At 30.8% G+C, this 22,554-nt stretch overlaps 2 protein-coding genes across 2 annotated transcripts; both read right to left on the bottom strand.

Annotated features, from left to right (window-relative positions):
• Positions 1-5,082: 5,082 nt before the first annotated feature.
• Positions 5,083-13,316, bottom strand: Smc1 (structural maintenance of chromosomes 1). The gene is made up of 20 exons (XM_072008089.1): positions 13,094-13,316; positions 12,887-13,007; positions 11,358-11,457; positions 11,095-11,273; positions 10,500-10,638; positions 9,927-10,391; positions 9,301-9,729; positions 8,972-9,183; positions 8,599-8,767; positions 8,409-8,531; positions 8,192-8,323; positions 8,016-8,081; positions 7,785-7,942; positions 7,504-7,601; positions 7,092-7,396; positions 6,732-7,007; positions 6,144-6,323; positions 5,905-6,083; positions 5,571-5,748; positions 5,083-5,498 (listed from the first exon to the last, which is right to left on the bottom strand). Exons 1-20 carry the CDS (start codon positions 13,203-13,205, stop codon positions 5,430-5,432), a joined length of 3,690 nt encoding a protein of 1,229 aa, XP_071864190.1. The 5' UTR covers positions 13,206-13,316; the 3' UTR covers positions 5,083-5,429.
• Positions 13,317-13,765: 449 nt separating this feature from the next.
• On the bottom strand, positions 13,766-15,158 carry Prx5 (Peroxiredoxin 5). Its single transcript, XM_072008217.1, has 4 exons — positions 14,907-15,158; positions 14,619-14,753; positions 14,162-14,293; positions 13,766-14,081 (listed from the first exon to the last, which is right to left on the bottom strand). Exons 1-4 carry the CDS (start codon positions 15,006-15,008, stop codon positions 13,890-13,892), a joined length of 561 nt encoding a protein of 186 aa, XP_071864318.1. The 5' UTR covers positions 15,009-15,158; the 3' UTR covers positions 13,766-13,889.
• Positions 15,159-22,554: the final 7,396 nt, after the last annotated feature.

The raw sequence follows: 22,554 nt of genomic DNA, 5'->3' as shown, positions 1-22,554 counted from the left end.
CAAGACGATTGCGAAGGAAAGTCAGTAGTTACATATCGCTTCTTTTGTATGTATATGTCTATTTCATCCTAGATCCGTTTTACGAAATGGAGAGGTCATCACCCTTTACTAAGAAACTGCATGTGTCTTTTATTGCGATGATCGAGTACGCACGCCACTTATTTTCTTCTGTTAAATATGCTTTTAATTTTATCCGCAGTGCTTTCGCGTATAATAAAAACGAGGGCAATAAGAAAGAAACAGAGTTTTTACGCCTTATAAAATAGAAAGATAATTCTTTCAACAATTTTTATAATTATCTTGCTAGCTATACTCTATATGTACGTGCGACAAAATTGTAAATAAAATAATACGAATTTTACTTTTAGAGGACCAACGGAGAAAAGGGGGGCAACGTGTGCTCTTTATCGCACTGGTCGTATTAATTTAAATTTAAATTTTCTGAGTTTTGCAGTAGCTATAGTAAATCGAAGCGTACAATTAATTTTTTACAATTTAATGCGTTATATATCGTTTAAAATAAAAAAAAATTATAAATAAACGTTGAAAATGATGTGGAATAAAATGAAGAATAAAATGTTTTATTTTGATATAATATCTATGAAAAAATACGAAGGTGTGACATTGTGTATGGAAAAATAAATTTTGGCATAAAACTTAGCATTTTCCGTAAACCCTTTATTTATTAATAACGCATATTTTTTTCCGTAATAAAAAATAATACCTAGTAGAATAATCTGTCGTTAAAACAAATGGCAATTTAATGGCACTTAAATAATTGTTTTACACTCCTGTTACGTGTACTTCGCACAATAATTCAAGAATATTATACGCATATTCAGAATGATTAAAGATATTCAAATACACTGTAACAGTTCTTTTTTTTACGTAAATTTAATACATTATAATACTAATCTTTCTTAAACATGGAAAATCATGTTAAAAAGGTCATGTTAGAAAAGAACCAAATTTTTACAGCTTTAAATATACATAGAACTTCTGGGAAATTTAATACTTTTAATTCTGGGAAAATAAAATTATTGTGTTAGGGTAACGTGTGTGCGAAAAATAAGTCTTACGCATGAAAAATAATAAATTTAATACCTTGTTCCTTTGTGTAACGATTATCCACCTTTAAATTGAAATACGAAATATTAAATCATGGTTAACATAAGATGTATGTATGTATTTGCGGCCAGAATGTTGCGAAAGCGTGAATTAGAACATAAATTAAACGCGATGTATCATGCTATAATAATATAGCGTTCCCGTTCAATATTCAAGTGGGATAATCAGCTCTGAAGAGGATTTTTTTTTTTTTTTTGAAAATGTAACACTGCTTATTTCATTTTCTTCGAACAATAAGCAACATTAGCGAATTTAATCGAACGTTTGTTAAATTTAAACTACTGTTGCATTAATAAAAATTAGATATAAGTTAAATATATAGTTAACGTGCCTTATGTATGTTGAAATGGAAAGGACAATCGATGAGTAGATGACATTACTTGAAAAATGACGTTATTTTCGTGTTTCCACTTGAAGATCAGAAAACCCGATATATTTAAACTAGAGAAGTAATTCGTGTATTTGTAAATTAAATATATTTATATTTTTATCTTTTAAATATATAATATATAACATTGTGTCATAGTAGACACCTTAAAGTACATAAGATTAAATTTGATATTAAGGGCTTAATATTAAGTGTCAATGTAACGTCAAGATGACATTTTATTTAAAAACTTTTTTTAAACATTTGCTTTAATATATGTCTATACTGATTATATAGATCTCTGAATACATTCCTTGAATAATAATGATATATTATTTCATCGTTATAATCTAATAAGCATGAATAGTAGTGTAATCGTAGGATTCGATTTGTTTCATTTCTATCCAAAAATTAATCGATTATCTTCTCATAGTCTATCAGCATATCTCCTTGCCATTAAACTATTTTTTAATGTAACTTTTCTTTTAAGCGATTCAAATGTCATACATACGGTACGAAACACATAAGTTGAGCAAAAATACCTACATGGAAATTCTGTTATATAGATGTACAATTTAACGACTAGAATATTTGTTCAGAAATAAAAAAAAAAAAGATTATTTGCAGTACTTCCACATACTTTACATAAGTATGCTTCTATATTAGTTAAAAAAAGGAAATCGTATTATAATCGTGATTAATACCATGTGTTCAAACATTTCATGGATTTATCATATATCCAGGAACACTAATTAAGAGGTTATGTAAAATGTAATGTATAGTTTTCAATCTTTACCCTACGTCACGATTGAATACATTAGATAGAAGAAGCTATTTCATTCATTATTTCGCTAAAAATACGACTACACGAACAGTTGATTGACATACTTCGTGATCTTCTAGTTTTTATCGGTTGCAGTTACGATACTATTGTCGATACAGATCACGTCATTTCGACTTAATAAGTTTATTAAACGACAATCATTATTTTGGCCGCATTCCCGGAGCGCGACTTACTTTACAAAGCGTTAACCGTAATAGGCTACATTGACCCAAGTCCCTGTATCGTTGTGTCCGACTATAAATCAGAGTTACCACTATTTCTAATAGTATAACTGGGCCAGTGTGATATTAGTCTGTGTTGTTTTCATAATCTTGCACAATGAACGTTTGCGATAATTCCTATTGTTGAATTTATCAAGCCCGAGTATCTTTGTTAAGCGTCTTTGCATCTGATTTGTTAATTAGAAGTAAGCAAACTGATTACCTGTCTTGTCATTCTTTCTATACGTTAACATAAATTCATCTTAGTGTTATACAGTTGCTGCACACTCGTTTTCAATTTAAGAATCTAACATATCCCCAAAAAAAAGTTTATTAACCTTTAACGTATCTAGATTGATAAAATACAAGGCATTTTAGGATTGTACGTACTCGTATTAAAGGTATCGCGATGAAAACTGGCGTGAATCCACACATTTGAAGATAATGGCTATAAGAGAACCTCCAAATTCTCCATATAATTCTCCAAATAATACAACCTGTTTTAGCGCATTTAAAATGCTTATGTGTGTTCGCGCCAGCTCATGTTGACATACCCACACCAAAGAATATAAGACTCTTTGTGCGATGACGATACGACCGCCGCGGACTTCTTTGTACGACTATTTTAAAAAGCTACTTATCTTTCACACACAGTCTTGATGTATCATCCCTTGTAGTTCTCACAGCGCATTCAGTTTCCTGTTTGTTTCCAGTTTTTTCCTCGTCTTGTCGCGCATTCATCTTCACAGCTCCATAAAAATCAATTTTAACCAAACATACCTTAAAACCTGACCGAGGATGTACCTATATGGGAAAGAAAATCGGTTCAACGGTTCTCGAGTAGCAAGATAACACACACATAGACAAAGAAACGTTGCGTTTGACAGTTTACAAACTATACACATATACATAATATAGGAAGAGAAAATATGTTTAAAGTTCTGCTGAATTCTATCACAATATTACAGCAAAGGTAAATTCTACAACTGTGGGATAGCATCTAAGCTTCAATTGATAAACGAATCAATATGCTGTCGATCAATTTTTAAACAAATAATTAAATTGTATTATTTGTCGATTCTATAGGAAGATTATAGGCATTATTTTTGACTATTAGATTCTCGTTAATTGATACATCTTACTTACATTCGTGTATGTAAGTATTGTTGCTATAAATTGTCTAGTGTCAGAATATTTATGAGTTATATTGTCAGTTTAGCAATAAATTCTAAGTAATACTCAATAAAGCTGCGAAACAGAACCAGTAGAAATAAAACGAACAAATTATTAAAATCTTATAATTCCTTCTATGGCTGTCGTACAGGAATAAATACGTTACATACTTGTTTTAATGGAAACTACGTACAGATCTCGGAATGTTATCTGCATCAGTGTCATCGTCATTGGTGTTCCGATTAAACTACACATTGTACGTACACAGTTGTTTCTGTAGGACATAACGAAGTCGTTAAAAACAAATACTTTCAAATAATTCGATAAAAGAATAAAAATCATATCCTCACAGATTAATTAAAATATGCGTTATGATTATTAATATTACACTTATGAAAACAGAGTTCCGAATTTTTCATTTAATGGTAATATTGTGCTTTAAGCATAAAATGAGGAGGTTTTTTCTCATTTCTCGTGCGACGTAGGATATTCTTCCAGTGAAGATGAATATGCTAAACTTTCTAGATATTCTCCGCTGGTCTAAAAATATGAAGAGATCGATATAAAGAATATAAACTTAAATAAATAATGTTGGGACTCGTCAAATTCGCACTGATGTTTTTCAACTGATATTTATGTTTGTACAGGGTGAACCACGAAACATGGTCAGCTTAGATTATTTCATTGTTAGTGGGTGGATTGATAATTTTTTGTCTGGTATAGCATGATTCAAGGGGAGCTTTAAAGTGATAAAATAACAAACTTCTTCTGTCATCTTCCTTTTCCGAGTTTTCAGTCATCTTCAGTTTTTAATAGGTAAAGTTTTCGTACACCTATCTTTTAGCTAACACTGAAACGAATTAGACAAACATCGTAACAAATATTTCGAATGTCATAATCTTCTCCTCTACGTCTTGTACGAGATAAGTTGCCGCCCATGTATCGTTCGATTTGAGGATCCCTGTGCACCCCGCTGCTTAGACTAACCTACTTTCATTCGTGTAAGGAGGTTTGCTCGCGCACAGGGATACTTCGGCTAATTTTTAATTATCAGTAACTAAAAAACAAAGCCGAAAACGCAATCTTTTCATTCTTGATTTTCATCTTATTCTAGCTTCAAGAATCAGCCCTTCGATATTTTGATACTTGTAGCCGAACACGCTGTACAAAGCTTAATAAAATATCGTTACTTCACATTTTGTATAAAGGATAGACGTTTAAAAACTAACAAACAGTATATTATAATAAAATTGTTTATCCTAGAAAGGTACGTGTTTACAGACTTACAATATAAAAATTATAATTTTTTTAAACATTTTATATACTTAACTTAAAAATTGACATATTATTTTAATTTAATAGATAATCTATTACTTATACAAATAATTTATTACCAAACAACTTTACATTACCAAAGGCAATTTCTTATATAAATCTAGTTTAAATAAAAATAAAAATTTTCAAAATAATTAAAGTACGATAGTGGTATTACCATACTATTTCCAAAAAGAGAAAAAGATTAGAAATAAAAAATTGAATTATTCGAATACTTTTTGAAATTTGTTTGATTTGACATTCATGGGATATTTTTCTAAATTCTGATACAAGAAGGAGTTAAAATGTCTTGTATGTAAAACAAAACTATTACGTGCGAAAAATAAGACGACAAAATAAAACACAATTGAAATATGTATAACTATAATCGAAATATACCCTATCAATTAATGTGCGTGGGATATGTAGTTAAATCAAGAGTTAATACTTTACTTTCCAAACATTCTCCAACCTGTAATTAAAAAAATATATATATATGTAATGCAAGTTTGCTAGGATGATATAAATTTTCAGTTATACTCACATCAGGGCAAATACCAATTAATGCATCAGCATGGGAATAAAATTCTTCTTTCAAAGATATGACAATAGTTTGTAAAGAGCTTGTTTTATCGCGTATGTAACTGGCAACTTTTCCTATGTTAGTATTATCCAGTGCAGCATCGATTTCATCCAAAACAAAGAATGGCGCAGGTTGAAAACTATAGATTTCATAAAATTAGATTATAATCTAACATAAGATAATTTAATAATAATTTAATATAATGTAAAATATATTATGAATAAGAAATAGATTAATTTTTTATTTAAATTTATTTCAAATAAAAATTTAAAAACCTCAATTAGAAACTAGATACCTGTGAATTGCAAACAATAAGGCTAATGCCGCGACAGTTTTCTCTCCACCAGATAAATTAGACATTGGTTGGAATCGTTTTCCTGGCGCTACACAATTGTAATTAATACCATCCAAATAAGGTTCTTCTGGATTTTCTGGTCCAAGAAATGCTTGAGCAGATTGATTTTTTGCTAAGCTCTAAAATAATAGATATATTTATGTACCTTTTTTTAATTCATATACTTAACATATACAAACCTTATAAATTGGATCAATTTCATTAGCTACATGCTCGAAACAAGCCATAAATCTGTCATGTCTTTCTTTTTTGATTTTCTCAAATTGCGTTTTTGCTTTTTTTGCTTTTTTACGAGACTGTTCAAATTCTTCGTTAGTTTCTTGTAATTTCTCCTTAGCAAGATATAACTTTTGAATAGCCTTAAAAAGATCAACATTATGAATGAAAGATTCTCAAAAAGGAAAAAGAAAATATTCTTTCAAACAATTAACATATTCCAATGCATGTAATCGACTGAGAAATAGACTAAATATGCAATCGCTTCGTTGTCACTAAAATATATTATCAGTCCCTTCTTGTTAGTTGCATAAAGCTAGGAAAACATAAGAATATAAATTTCTATTAGTAACCGAATTATTGGACATTTAAAATTATTATTTTTACATATCTTCACTGTGAAATTTTAGAGTTACTTGTTACTGTTTTCACTGAGTTAGCAAAAAGAGTTAGTATAACCTCACAAAAACCCTTCATCTAAAGTATACTATATGTAGTATCTTAAACAAGATTAAATTGTAATTTTCTATTTGCGATATTATAGTTCTTACCTTCATATTTGGTGCTTGAATACGTTGAATAGTACTCTGTAGATCATTAATCGTTTTCGTTAGTTTGTCAGTAGTTTTCTTAATATCTTCTTCTTCTATATCCTTCAAATTTTCAGGAAGGAGGGCATAATCTACAGTTATTCGTTTTTCACGTTCATATTGTTGGTGAGTACTTAAGGATGAGTCATTATTAGTTTCCGAATTATTAGTTGCAGTAGTTTCACTAGCTATATCTTCCATATTTCCATGAAGCATTGGAATTGCAATGTCTTCCATCTATATAACATTACATTCATATACTTGTTTCTATAAAATCCTTAAATAATAGATTGATTAACTTCATTTTGTTTTACAACATACCTTACATTGCATTAGAATAGCATGACGTTCAGCTTTTTTTTGTTCAATTTTGGTTTCAATACCATTTAATTGTTTTTGAGCAGCTTGTATATCTTTCGCTATTGCTCCAACTTCACGTCTAGCTTTGCCTATTTCGTCTTCTTTTTGATCAACTTCCATCTTTTTTGCGTTTCGCGCGGACTTCAGTTGCTCCATTTGAGTTTCATCATGATCTATTTCTGCTTTTTGATTAGATTCAGTCTGCCGGGCAGATTCAAGTTTATCTTCTGCATCTTGAACAGCACGTTCCCATCGTAATACGTTACCTAAATTTTACATATTCTCATTTATATTTATCTCAATTAAATATTAATTTAGCAAAGCGAGTATTAAATTCCTTAAAAGTACGCATATAAAGTTAAATTCTACTCACTTTCTGTATCACGTTGTTTCTCAAAATCTAATTGATTATAAATACGATTGCATTGATTTTCAAATTCCATCCTCTTCTTTGCTCTTTCTTGTTGTGATCTAGAAGTATAATTATAAGAACTAATCAATTGTAAGAAAAATTATTTTCTCTATTTTTTCCTAATATAAAAAATTTATTAATGAAAATGAAACACTAAGTTTCTTGTTATACTAAAAATTGAAATGGCAATATTTATATTTATTAAACTTAATATCATATTTATCAAATTTAAGTACACATACCGTAATTCTCTTTCTTCATATTGTCGAATATTCGATACACCTATTTGTTCACAAAAGCTAGCAAATACATCATCTTCAACATTATTCATCTTTTCCTTGATATTCTGTATTTCTTGATCTCTCTCAGCCATAGTTTTTTCAATTACAGTTATTGTTGGCTATATACGAACGATATATCAATTTAGTAAACATTCTTACATAAGTGTAATAAAATATAAAAAATCTACATACACCAAACATATTTAATTCGTTCTGAAAGTCTTCTAAATCTGCTTCAAATTCCGAAATTTGTTTTTGCTGTAATACGTATAATTTTCAATAAGCAAGTATATAAAAAATATGTTAAAATACTGTTATTATTATTATTATTATTGCAGTTTTATAGCATTATAAATTATATTATTTACCGTAGCAATAAGATCGTTTTTATTATATTTTAAACGTGTTTCCAACCCTCGTATTTGAGATTCAACTGTATTTAATTCAGATTCTTTTCTTGATTTTTTCAAAGATTCACGTAATTCTTCTGTTAATTTTTCCTACAAAATATTTAACATATACTGCGGAACAATTTTGTACAGTAAAATATACAAGTACACTGTATATGGAAATAGAATGTCTTACTTTCTGTGCCTTTAATTGAGACATTTGTTTCTCATCCCATCTTTTCGCTTTCTTTGCAAGATCTAAACTACCACCAGATATAATACCTGCTTTCTGATAAAATGTTCCATCTAATGCAACACACTGCAATTGCATGTATATATTAATTATTGTAACTTTTTAAAAAATTAGTTATTCTATACATACATACATCGTATCTTGCTTTTTTATCCATTTCATAAGCTACTTTATTTGCATCTTCAGGTGTTTCACATACAAGTGCATTATTTGTAGCAAATAATACAGCTCTGTCAATATCTTTAGGTGAAAAATGTAACACATCATATAACAATTTTACATTTTTAGGCTCTTGTATATTTCTAAAACAAAAAGAGAGAAAGAAGGGATCAATCGTAACAGAAGAAATTAAAACTAATTAGAAATTAGAAATTACTACAATCTTTGCAATATGAAGGGAGAACTGAGAAAATATACAAAGATACTGTTAAGAATAGAAATAATGACTCTTCTAAATATCTAAAAATTATGCAGCTAATGTCTAAAGTTATTTTTACGTTACATACCTAAGTCTTTCTTTTAATGGCTTTGTTTGGATGTAATCAAGAGGCAGAAATGTTTCTGGTTCAAGATATTGCTCTTTAAGATACTGAATACATTGTCTAGCTGTTTTTTCAGTATCAACAACTATAGCTTCCATATATTTGCCAAGAACTTTTGTAATTGCAACGTTGTACCTTTTATGAATAGGTTCACACATATTGTACATGCGATCATACTAAAAAATAATAATAACAATAATAATTACATGACAATTACATTGTTAGACTAGTAAAATAATAATTTGTAAGAAAATGATTTATAAATAAAATATTAAATCTAATTTGTTACTTACTACTCCAGGAAAGAGGCGTTTAAAATTTTCTACGATTTCAGTTTTCTTTTTAGTTCTTGATACTTCATGTTTATCAACCTTTGCGTCACCTAGCTGCTCTGAAATGCTCTCTAATTCCCGCTGTAAATTTTGTATTTTATCTTTTGATGTACCAACATCAGATTGTAAGTCGGCCCGCAACTTTTTTTGGTCTTCTAAGGCAGCTTCCGACGTCCTTATATGTTCTTCTAATTTTTCTACTCTTTTAAGAGCTTCATCTCGCATATTACCTTTTTGTTTGTGATTATTCTCTATTTCTGTCTTTTTTCTTCCTTCATTATCAAGTCTATCTTGATCAGATTTTTGCTCCCGATTAATAGAATCAAGAAGTTGTAAATATCTCGCTGATTGTTTACCTGCTTCCTCTTTCAAGCGATTATACTCCCTCACCTTAAATTAATATTTAATATAATGATTATAATAATAACTACTTTGGTCTTTAAATTTTAAGATGTATACAATTATTGTAGCTTTAATTAAATAGGATTATTATAACATAATATTAGAAAAATGATTTATAATCTTACTTTACGATGACATATTTTGAAAAATATTTTTATATATAAATCCCACTTGAATTTTCTTACCTGTTCATCTTCAAGTTGCACATCTCTTCCTTGTAATTGTGATTGTCCAGCAATACTTGCTTCATAAGCTGCTTTAGCATCTTCTACTTGTCGCAGTTCTTCTTGAAGTTCGTGTATATCTTTCTTATGAGCTTCATCTGCAATACGTGCTTGAGCTAGTGACTTCCGAGCAGATTCTACTTTTTTTTGCATGTGTGCAACACGTTCTTTTGCTTTGATGAATGTGGGTCTTTTCTTTGTTATTTCAACTTCAACTTCTCTAATATCCTGTTCGATTTTAGCAAGATCCCTCCCTAATTTTCCAGCTTCTTTCTTTTTCTCCTTTAATAATTCTTCTGCTTTTTCCTTTTTCTTCTCAATCTTTTCTATTTCATGTTGTTTCTTTTTCTGTGAAACTTCTAAATTCTCTGTACTCTTTTCATTATGAAATAAACGAAATAATTGAAGCTCTACTTGTTTTTCTATCTACAATGAAATAGATAATATTAAGTCATTTAAAATTGATTCAATAATGGATTTATAAATTATATAATTTGTTTAAATTTGAAATTAATGAGTAAATAAATGACCTACATATTCTTCCTTTAAACGTTGATACTTCTCAGCTTCTTCTTTTTCTAGTTTTGCTTCTTTCCTTTCAGCAGCAATACCTTTCTTCTTCTGGTATGAAAATTGAGTTTCCTCTTCTGCTTTTAACATTTCCGTTCTTAATCTATAAAAGTAAAAAATCTATTTATAATTGCAAAATGTTTATCAGAAACTGATTTAAAAAAAAATGAAATATTATACAGTATATTATTTATCTTTTAGATATATTGAACTGTTATATAATACGTTAAAATAATGATTACCCTTAATTAATGATAAACACATTTTTATTAATAATCCTCTTATATGTATATACACATATATATATATATACACATACACACACAATACAATTTGTATTGTATATATATTACAAAAGGAAATAATGAAACAAAATTTAATGTTTAATGAATGATGCCTTTCCTTGCCTTACTTTCAAGTAGAAAAGGTTAAAATTAATTATTAAACTTTACTTTAATTATTGTTCTATATTCATATGCTGTACATATTGAAATTACCAATATGACTGTGGATAATATTGCATAAAAAATATATATGCAAGTTTATGTATATAGGTTACCTTTCATATTCTGCTTTTAATGCTCCAGAATTACTAATTTCTTCAAAAAGTGCAGTACGTTCTTTCGGATTTTTCATTGCTATTGATTCTACAGCTCCTTGAAATACAAGGAAATTTTTTGCTTTGACATTAATACCAAGTTGTTCTAACTCATTGAGATATACTTGGCTAGTAACTACCTACATAATACACATGAAAATTTGTAAATTTCCATTCAAATTAAATTTCTAACTAAACTAACTAAAAAAATATATAAAACTTACATTGTTATTGATTCTGTGTTCCGAAGAAGAGCCTTGTACAGAACGTATAAAACTTTTTTCGGTTCCATCTTCTAGTTCAAACACAGCAGTTACAGATGCACTGTAATTTATAATGACTGCATAAGATGTATCATATATGTAAATACATTTGATACACAGATTATGCTTATAAATATTATGTTTATAAATGTAGATATATGCACATATACGTATAGGGTATTTTGTTTAACTGGAAACAGTGGAATATGAGATTTAGTAAAGAATTTCATAGACAGTAACCCAACAGACCAGAGCTGTCAGCATTGACTTGTTCAAGGATACTAGAAGTGTCATACAGCAAAGAAACTAGTGTTATAAAGGTTAGAAGAATGGTTAAATTGCACTTTTGAATTTTTGCCTCAATAAAGACACCTCTTAAACTAACTGTTAGAATATAAAGATATGAATCTAAGACATATAAAAAGAGAAAAGAAACTTGTTCTTTATTTATAGTTCATAGCATAGTTGGCATCATTCAAAGGTGTTAGCTAATGATTTGCATTGATTTGACTGCTTTGGATCTAATTTATGATTTTTTGTCACGTGGAATGTTATTATTTGTATCTCAACAAATGCCATCATATTACGAATACTTTACATAATATTACTATTTTTAAAAAATTGACTTGACTTTGATATCTCTTCTGTTTCTACACTTACAAAAATGTTATTTATATCACCTAATGTCCTTCTATGTACTAAACAATTTCTTTGAAAATATTTTTTTATAACTTCATTCCCTTATGGAATATTTCACTGTTTCCTATTAAACAAAACACCTATATTACATATTAATTAAGCATATGATTTAATTTTAAGTTGTTCTCTAACTTATATTTATATTCTGATACATTTTAAATAATAGAATTAAAAAGAAATTATTTCTATTTTCTTTGAATACAAATTTATACACATTCAGAAAGAAAGAAGTTAATTTATTTAAAAATTGAATTAGTTTGTTGAAAATTATTAAATCAAACTGTATAAAAATTTATATACTTGCACTTTTTCTTTAACTTATAATATATTATAAAGTTATATTCAAAAACAAAATTAAATAAAATTATTTTAGATGTTTTTAAAACAATTTTTTTCTCATGTTGTAAAAGAGAAAGAACAAAAATTATCAAATTTTAGATATTACTGTTTCTTTAAAATATGTAAAAGAAAAAAGAAAATTATAGTGTATTTAAGCAAATAAGATATTTATATAAAAACATAATAAGTCTTTTCTTTTAATATTTTAACAAATTCAAAAAATATTTTTTATGTAACTGAAATATGTAAAAGTTTGGTGTTTTATGAGTAGAAATAAAAGCGTAATTTAGCGTAGAAATAAAAACAAAAATTATATATCTAAAATAATTGGAACTTGAAGAAATGAAAGTATAGTTTATAATATTAAAGCAAGCGGTTAAAGTATGTACGAGTAAGTATAAATGCTGTCAAAATAATTAAAAAAATGTTTAGTCTATAAGATCCAGAAATACCTTCGTGCAACTGGCATTCCTATTGAAGCTCCATGTATCAACTCACTAAACCGTTTTACCCGGAGACTACTTGTTTTTTCTCCCATAACAAAACTAATTGCGTCCATAAAATTAGATTTTCCTATATTAAAAACAAATATATAATGCATAATAGGTCTGAAATTATTAGAAGTTTTCCATATACTAATATAAAAGAACATAACCTACCGGATCCATTTGGTCCAACAACAGCAGTAAAGGATTTTAGAGGTCCTATAATAAGCTTTCCTCTGTAAGACTTAAAGTTTTCTACTTCGATATGCTTCAAAAATGCCGGCATTTTTAAAAACAATTTTAAAAAATTTACAACTAACAGTAAAGTGGTATAATTGGCGCCATAAAGTTTCCAACACAAACAAGCATTATACGTCAACAATTGGTTTTCTAACTGCAGTGAAGCTAGTGACGAAATGTTGTCAACACACTTCACTTTCAATTAAATACAAATTTACAAACGATACTTATATAAATATTATTTTACATATGTATATATGTATGTGTGCGTGCGTATAATAGCTTTATAGATATACATAATAACTTTTTGTGATTAATATATAATTAATTAATTACAAATTATATATAATATATATATATTTATATTTTAATATAGGTATAACAGTTCTTAATATTATAAGATTAAGTAAATATTTTAATTATAATTTTATGTATACATATTGAGTGAAATTATTTTTTCTTGTTTTGTTATACGAGCAAAAATATGAAATAAATATAAACAATAATATTTAAGAATTAGAAGTACATATTTGAAATAATGGACATGAAATAAAGTATATTACATAAAATTAAGGCACACGGAATAATTTATTTGATACATTATAATTCTGGGAAACGAATAATCATTTTATTATATACGTATATATAACAGAATTTATAAATTAATCAAAGCATCTGTTTATAACTTACTAAATAACGAACTACTACGTAATATTTAATAGTGTATTTTCTAAACTTTAATATTTTCAGCCAAGGAACAAGTAAGACCTGTATTATCAGGCTCAACATTCAACTCCTTAACTACTCCATTTTCAAGGAGCATAGAATATCGTTTACTTCTTTTTCCACCTAGTACTGGTAAATCTACCGATAGTTCCATTGCATCTGTAAATTGAGCTGTTGGATCTGCCAGCATACGTACCTGTATGAGAAAGTATAAAATTTACTGATAAAAATGATGTTACATACAAAATATATAAAATAAATAAAATATAATCTTACTTTTCCTTCTGTTCCATGTTCTTTACCCCATGCTGCCATTACAAACGGATCATTTACAGAAATACAAAAAATTTCTGCAACTCCTTTAGATTTTAATTCGTTAGCTTTCTGTACATAACCAGGAAGATGTGTCTAAAATAATATCAAATTTTTAAATATAATATCCACCATACCATTTCTTTTAAATACAAAAGTAAATGTTTTTACTATAGAAATATTTTTGTTTTATATACATAGAATATAACTTTCTTATAGTTAAAAAAAACAAATTAGTTTCACTATCTTAATACTTAATAAATATTAACATACTTGTAACATTTACTACATAACACTAACTTAATATTGTTTGTTCCTTTATTTATTCAGTTGCATTTATATCTATTTTGAGTAAGCAAGGATAGTTATTAATACATTGAATACATTAAATCGATTTTTGAATAGACATGAAAATATATACCTTGGAACATCCTGGTGTGAAAGCTCCTGGCACTCCAAAAATTATAATTTTTTTCTCACTTGCAATCTTAGCAAGATTCACTTTATTTACAGGAGAGTCTTCAAAAAGATCAATTGTGGGTAGTTTTTGTCCTGCCTATATAAGCACATCAACATATATGTATATTTAATAATTTTACAAAAAGAATTATAGTATTTTAATATATTTATACATCAATTACAATAATTGTAGTGATAATATCATGTAATTTATGTCATTATTCTTTAAAATTAACGAAACAAAACTTACAGCGATAACCATGTTTTGAGATGATACTCGAAATTGTCGTACGATATAACCAAGTGACAGTCGTTCAGTGAGGGAAATTCCGCGACTTATAAGTGGGTTCATCTGTATATATAATTGATAACGTTATAAGTAAATCAAATAATCAACTATTTTTAATAGAATGAAATTGTAAAGGAATTTCTTCAATTGGAGCACGGTTGACTATGGATTGAATGAACGTACGCAATTGCGCAACCTTTCCGACTCATTACATAAATATGAACATTTCTTTTTGCTATATATTTTTATTTTTAATACTCGTCTCGTTTACGTAGTAAAAATTAATCGATAACATTGCCACGTAAGACATTTTGATAATAATTTATCATTTTAAACAACGATCGATAATTAGTCAAACTCCCTGATTAAATCAATAATATGTACACAAAGTTATCTAAATTTTATGATTTTTATCAGACTTGATATCAGAAAATCACGAATAAGATATACATATATATAAATTATATGAAATTCTTGATTATTACATTTCATTTATTTAAAATTCAAATGTTTCCGCATTAAAACTTATTGAATATTTAAATTTGTAGGGATATTTCCCACTCGTCCATCAGAGGGCCATAGGCTTTGACTTTACGCAAGAACTTTTCTGTAAACTCCAACTCAGAGCGCTTTCTATAAATATAGGTTCCAAACGTGTTATAACAAAGAAATTAAGAGTGCTTATAATTATAAAATGGGTTGTTCTTGGACTAATGCTGCCACCACATGGTGAAGTGCTTGAGGTCAAGCTTGCTACGATAACCAATCTAAAAAAACACAATTACCGACCGATGTTAAGAGCCTAGTCCCGTCTGCGGAAGTTTTATGACTTGTACGTACGGCCGTAATTCAACCTACGAGTATGAGGAATAAATGAGCATTTGAGACCGTTATACATATATATAAGCTCAATTGCAATGCCAGTAAAGAAGAATAATAATATATCTTAGTGAGTTATTTCTGTATGTTTCGGAATATATTTCGGCTAGTTTAGGAAAGAAACATTACGATACTACGACATTAAAAGAACTGTAGAGGACTTGTGTAGAAGATGTTTGACCGTGAGATTTATTGAACGAGATTGCTCGTTGTTGAAACCGTCGAATATATTTAAAATAATAAATTAGTATACAGGCTATATTCGCTGAGACGCTCTTACTTTGTATAAGTCGTAAAGTAGGATCACTCGTTAGAACTGACTCGTTAATTAGATCGATATTACTTTTATATTGGTCGGGGGAGAGTCGGAAAATTCAAATTCGTCTTTGTTCGTTGAAGACGGAAAGGCCTGGCGTTGTTTTCGATATGAAGTACCGCACTGTGTCGTATTTTGTCGTTATCGAACGAACGGACGAATCGTGTTCGAAAATTCGAAGAGAAATCAGTGATACGTCGACTCACTAACGATTGCTTCGCTCGATACAGCCTTTGTCGTGTCCTTGTATCGTGTTGTCGATAGGTTACCGGTCTTGTCGCTGCGGTGTCGATTTCGAGAGTGGATCAGTAACCCGTAGTGGCTTAAGAAGTTCACGCCGATGAAAGGCGTGCTAACGTCCGTCACCGTGAAACGCCGTTTCGTGTTAGTCGTAGTGGCAGCTCCCGTTTCCGATTTCAGGTGCCTGGAGAACGGCATTTTTTTGCGCGGTCCTGGAACGTCGCATGGAAGTAACAGAGACCGGGCTGTTGAGATTCGGGTGCTTCCGGCTTCTGGGTGCCATCCTTGGATGTTATCGGCCACCTTGATCAGGACGTTCGTTTCCGTTATCCTCGGCGCAGTTAGTACATGTTGAGTATTCGCTGGGAGGTGTTTCTTCCAGGTCGCCAGCACTAAGTCGTCGAAGATTGACGAGGGGACAAGCTTCCTTAGATCCATATAGAATTCAGACGACGTTCTATCGCCGATTTCTTCGTTCTCGAACTCCCAGTGCAGTCTTGAACCGTTTGAGTATGCGAATTCTGTACGAAGTCGTTTGTTGCTACTCGTCATTGTGAACGTTCACTTTTCGCACGTCGGTGTCGCCAATGTAGAGGATTGTTTCTAGAGGATGTAGTCGTGTTCAACTCATGTCGGGGTTATCAATTTGTAGAGGTTATTTGTAGAGTATGGTTGGTCGGTAAGGTTGAATGACGAGATAGTTCGTTGTCCGTGGCAGCGTATCCCTTTGATGATAATTGGGTCGTCGTGTCGATTAGTCTTTGTTCGATGGTTGCACGTAGCGGCGACATTGTTCTGCTCGGAGTTTATTTATTCTTACATCACGTGTTTCTTAACGATCTTGATACTCCGATGCATAACAACAACATGATTTGAATTGTCCACTAACTCGCGTGCCGCTACAGAACAGACAGCAACGGTACTTCTTCGGCGGACGAGTTATCACGAAGTTTGAGGATCAATGCATGTGATCTGAAAATCTTCGGAAAGAAACAGTTGGTAAAGAAGTACTATAATAATTATAATAAAGAAATTTTTCAGTTCCGCGTTAACAGCAAAATAATCGTTCTGTGCATTTTTGTGTCTTCGAATCTCCCATAAAAATCCGCGATCTAATCGTAACGTATGACTTGAGATTTTAATTTTTAATTGAGACAGGTGTGTATCCATCTGAAAACAACAGCAGAGAATTAACGTATAACCGTTTCACCATAATAGTTACGGATTACATAGTAGATTATAATTATACAATATTTATAAATATTAGTAGGTAGAATTGGAGAAATAAACGCACTTGTTACGATGAAAAAAAAGTCACGAACGGTACATCGGGATAATTGGTAAGCGATTTGAAAGAGCATAAGCGAACAAGTACGTGCAAGTAATCGAAGAAATCAGCGCGAGTCTATCGGTATGGTAACGTGAGCCGAACTTGAAAAGGGTGAAAGGAGTGGAAGAATTGGAAAGAGAATTACTTTGAGTCTACGGAGAGCATGGAGTATACAGCATAGAGGTTGTAATCGAATACGACAGTGCTAGGTGGAACTATACACGCACGTCCGGGTCATTAAAAGCGGTCCTTCTGAACCCTACAGACACCGCCATCACAATGCACTGCACTGGGAATAATATGCTCTATTTACAAATTAAAATATCAGATTTCAAAATATTCCACGTAGTATTTAATCAATATTGGCTCCATCTGCGTCTTGCTCGGGCTTTGTGTCGGCCTATTTTTTGCGACCGTTGCAATAGATTTTCCGATCCTGTATTAGTTAATTATCATGCAACAAATTTTCTATATTGACATTGTACCGAGTGTCGATAACATCAATCGCGTTATATTATTTTTAGAAGTAAGGTTAATAGGACGTGTTTCAACGATTATCTAAGAAGTACGAACATTTGGTATAATTTGTGATTTTATAGAAAGAAAAGTATCCGAAAGATGTAGGTAGGTATATGTATGAGTAATATTTCATATTAGCCTAGAGAATTAGTTTCATCTTCGAGAAACATGGAATCACTTGGTATAATCGTAATTGTATAGTAATACGAACGAATTCAAAGTTATAACATAGAGTTCATAAAAGTTATAATATTGCAAGCATTTTTTCAACAAGAGATAATGTATTTTGTGAAAAAAATCTACTAAGGTTTTTAAAGTAAAAAAAACGTCGTAAATTCTAGCAACACTTTTTAAAAATTGTTTGCATGCGTATTCTTAAAGAGCAAAAAACGTTACTTGGAGAAAAAAGGAAGTTGAAAAGTCAGCTTGCCAAGTAATGAATTTTTCCAAGTTTCTAACAGGACCGTCTGTTTTCGAGAAAACATTGAATTTAATGTTTGAAACGATTGTATCGTCGCGTATATTTTTTACATGATTGGCAAACAAATTTGGCTGACAGGAAGGTTTCTGTTTTATCTTCTTCCTCGAAGCGACCAAGTATAAAAAGTTACCACTGTAAATTATTTCTCCGCTGCTTTTTTAACAGTTCCTTCTAACGGCAAAAAACTAGTTCCACTATCCTTTTCGAAGTAACGGAAAAAAAAAACTGTGCCACTTTTAGCCAGTAAGACTGACTAAAAATTTTTACGACTGACTCTAAAAGAATGATAAAAAATAGTCGAAACTTTTCTTTCTTTACGGCACTCCTTTCTATCGCGACACTTTTCGAACTAAAAATCCTTTTTACGGAAAGCAAATTTAACAGTACCGTTTTACTAGTCACTTCCTGCGTTTGTTCACTTATATATATATATATACGTGTACAATCAGGAGCAAAAATATGGTTAGAATTTTTAAAACGGAATAACTGTTTTTTAGAATTGAACCAAACAGCTTGAATTTTTTTTAAGAATTACCAGGACCAATTTACCCGCTGGCGTGTAAAAAATTTTCGGAAACACTGCGGTTGGTCGGAATCGCGAAGGATATGGTAAAGGTAATTTTTTACGATCTCTTTATCCTTCCTCTTTTAGGCTTCTAATGAAAATTTAAGCAGCAAAATTTCCACGAAATCTATCGATGCGGAAACAAGGAAAATGCAATTTTTTCACAAACTTTTTACGCGTCATTCGCAGAAATATTCAAATCGTTTGGTTCAATTAAAAAAAAAAAAATTAATTCTATTTTAAAGCGTGGGCCGATACTTTTGTTCGCCACTGTATATTCCCTCGTGATATTTTAATATATCACGTAACCGTAGATTTTTAGCAAGAAGATAAAGAGAGAAAGAAAAATTGCGATATTCTTAATAATCCTTCGCGACGACAATTATAAAGCGAAGAAAGTAGACGAATAAGAAATATACACGGCGTGGAAATTTTCTGTTTCGCGATTGGGGCGCGGATTACAGGGCGTCATGTAGAAACCGATACTCCACGCTCCATTGTCGTTTTGTAGAGGTACACAATATAAACGCAGACAGCCAGATTCTCGTTAAGTATGGCCTGAAGGCTCTAATTAAAATAACAAACGGAAAATTTGCGAGTTTCCATCATTTATGGAAAGTTCTGTTTCCAGTGTATTCCCAGCGGCGCGCTTTGCTACGGGCAAACGACCCCCACGGAAATAGCGGTACCGCTTTGGTTCTAGTGTCTGTATATAAATGTTTCCATATTATTTCGTAGAATTACCTCGACGTAAGAGACATCGATATTCCGTTCTTACGTGAAGTGCTTATAAAACGTGACGACGCACAACGAATATAAATGCAGCTGGCGTAAATAAAGGAGAAGAGGAGAGATGAAAAATTCGTAAACGAAGGGCAATAGGAAAAGGGGTGGAGATGTGGATTCTCTGTACCGTGTCGCGTAGAGGAATATAAATAAAGTCGATGAAAGGAACTGTAGGAAGGGGCGAGTGAAAAATTACGAAGACGGATTAGAGAAATAAGAAAGAAATTTATATTCGGAAAAACTGAAAATAATAATAAAGAGAAAATAAAGTTTGCAGGGAAGACAAAGAGACGGGAAGGAGGGACGAGGAAATAGGGAAGGGAGTAACCGCGAAGAGGAGTTGGCGTTTTCATCGAAAAGGAAGGTTAGTTCCAGCGTCTCGTTACAGCGGTTGGTTGCTGAAAGCGTGGATGACGCGGAGGTGGCGTGAGGCAGGCGGCGGGTGAAAATTCCCGGAGGGTGAAGCGGTCCTGCCGTGTTTTTCGCCGATTGAATCAATTAAAGAGGAAAAACTCCCGGGGTAAAATATTCGAGACGTGTCCTTTCAGTCTTGTACCGCGAATACGTGCGTGCTCGTATGTCCGTACCAATCGAGACGCCGACACGATGGTTCGCCTTCGGAATTGCTGGACCTGCTGGACTTTGAACAATTATTTCTTTCTTCCTCTCTCTCCTCCTCCTCTATTTTTCTTCCTCTTTATTTCTCTGTCTGCCTTTCGAGAAAATAAGAACAACAGTCGCAACGTTGTTTGAAAATGTCGTTACGATTGTATACATAGAATCCGTGACGATACATGTTTCGCTACGTTCTTCTCTGACAACATTCTAACGTTCATAGTAAACGTCATGATACAATCGTAGATGACCTAAAGCTACGAGATACGACTTAACAATTATTAACACTAGAACTACCGATAGTTAACGCGAAGCTATTTCTACCAAAACTAATCAAAACGACCGATCTTTAAATAATACGTGATAATAGAATATTTTTTTATTTATTGATTCATTACTTTCTTACAGAAGGAATTCCATGTTACGCAGTACATTTTTGATATTATTAATCCATCTGGGACTATGATCCCTAAACGAGGTTTGAAAAATTTATAAAATTGTAGAACCAATTATTTTGACTGCTGTGGCAGTTCTAGCGTTAAGCAGATGGAAAACCCACTTGTTTATGTTGTTGTGCAATCGTGCATGATCAAGTACTTTTGTAATAAGATTTTCAATCTTCCGAGTATCGATTACTGTTTATTCGAATTATTATTTAGAAACATAAAAAAAGAAAATAACAGCTGAAGAAAGCGAACGTGTAGCGTGTAGCGAACTTGTACAAGTAAGTAATGTATTTCGTTCCGTAAAATATACAACGAGCAAGGTGAACGAGATAACAGATACGTAATTTGACAGATTGATCGTTATCATTTAGTTATAATATGTAATCTAATAGAAGTGCAAATTGAAAAGGAACGAAGGGATAAGAGGAGAAGGTTGTAAGTCAGCGTCAGACAACAGAGTTTAATCTCTTAATTACTAAAGAGTAAGTTTGCACGCAGGCGTGCAGCATGTTAAAGTCGTTGCAAAGATTAGCGGTAATACTACTCTGATAAGTCTTCCATCCGGCTTGTTTGTTAAATAATATCATCGCTACTCGGATACAAGATTGCGAAAGTATCTCTTATTTCATCTGCGTGCATGCGATTCTGCTTAAACACCAGTCCATTTACGACACGGATACGACAGCAGATGCAACAGGGAAGATCTTGAAAATTTCGTAAAATTTAATATCCGATAGTGACGTACTCTGTCGATTTAAAACGGATTTATTAAAATACAAATGCCACGAAAAATATAAATATAGATTTTTTCACTAGAGAATTTATTAAAGTTATTTATAAGAATGGAAAGAATTTTTTATTATTGTACCGTAATTGCGTACTGTACTATTAGAGGAACGCAATGAGATAGATTGTTAATCATTTTATATTCGTTATTTTAATTTCTCTTAATATTACCCTTTATTACCCTACTTGTCTCTACTTTCATATGCGTGTACTTATGTATTAACAAGAATATATACTGTCGATGGATATAGTTTTGAATAAATTTTCTTTTTTTAATAAGGGAAAGAATTATTTTCATTTTGTCTCGAGTATTACCGACATCGTTAAATTATATTATCTGTTTCAATTTTCGAATCGATCTCGAGCATATTTGTGATAAACAATTGTTCGAATAGAGAATATTCTTTCCACTAATAATACATAGAATATTTAATAAGATATAATAAGATAGAAGATTTAATATGACGATTTTTATATCTATTACAGAGAAAAAGATTTATTCCTGCTGAAACTTGACCGTTGAAGTTAGCTTATCGATTATAAACAAATAATTGCTATATCTGCCTTTCTTTCCACGATGTTTATTATCTTACAGTTAAATATGTAAATAGTAGCGCAATGTTTCAACAAGACAAAGCTATATCTC

The sequence above is a fragment of the Bombus fervidus genome, chromosome 8, assembly GCF_041682495.2.
Source record: "Bombus fervidus isolate BK054 chromosome 8, iyBomFerv1, whole genome shotgun sequence".
Lineage (NCBI taxonomy): Eukaryota > Metazoa > Arthropoda > Insecta > Hymenoptera > Apidae > Bombus > Bombus fervidus.
Note: the sequence above shows the minus strand (reverse complement) of the source record. Positions and strands in the feature narration are given on the sequence as shown.

Bases quoted from the DNA above. Each gene is read 5' to 3' on its own strand.
- Smc1 (XM_072008089.1), bottom strand. From the start codon at position 13,205: ATGCCGGCATTTTTGAAGCATATCGAAGTAGAAAACTTTAAGTCTTAC. The intron at 10,392-10,499 runs GTAGGTCATTTA...ATTTCATTGTAG, and splicing joins AACGTTTAAAGGAAGAATAT to ATAGAAAAACAAGTAGAGCT. The intron at 9,184-9,300 runs GTAAGTAACAAA...ATTATTTTTTAG, and splicing joins AACGCCTCTTTCCTGGAGTA to TATGATCGCATGTACAATAT.
- Prx5 (XM_072008217.1), bottom strand. From the start codon at position 15,008: ATGAACCCACTTATAAGTCGCGGAATTTCCCTCACTGAACGACTGTCA. The intron at 14,754-14,906 runs GTAAGTTTTGTT...GTGCTTATATAG, and splicing joins CTCAAAACATGGTTATCGCT to GCAGGACAAAAACTACCCAC. The intron at 14,294-14,618 runs GTATATATTTTC...ATATTATTTTAG, and splicing joins TCACACCAGGATGTTCCAAG to ACACATCTTCCTGGTTATGT.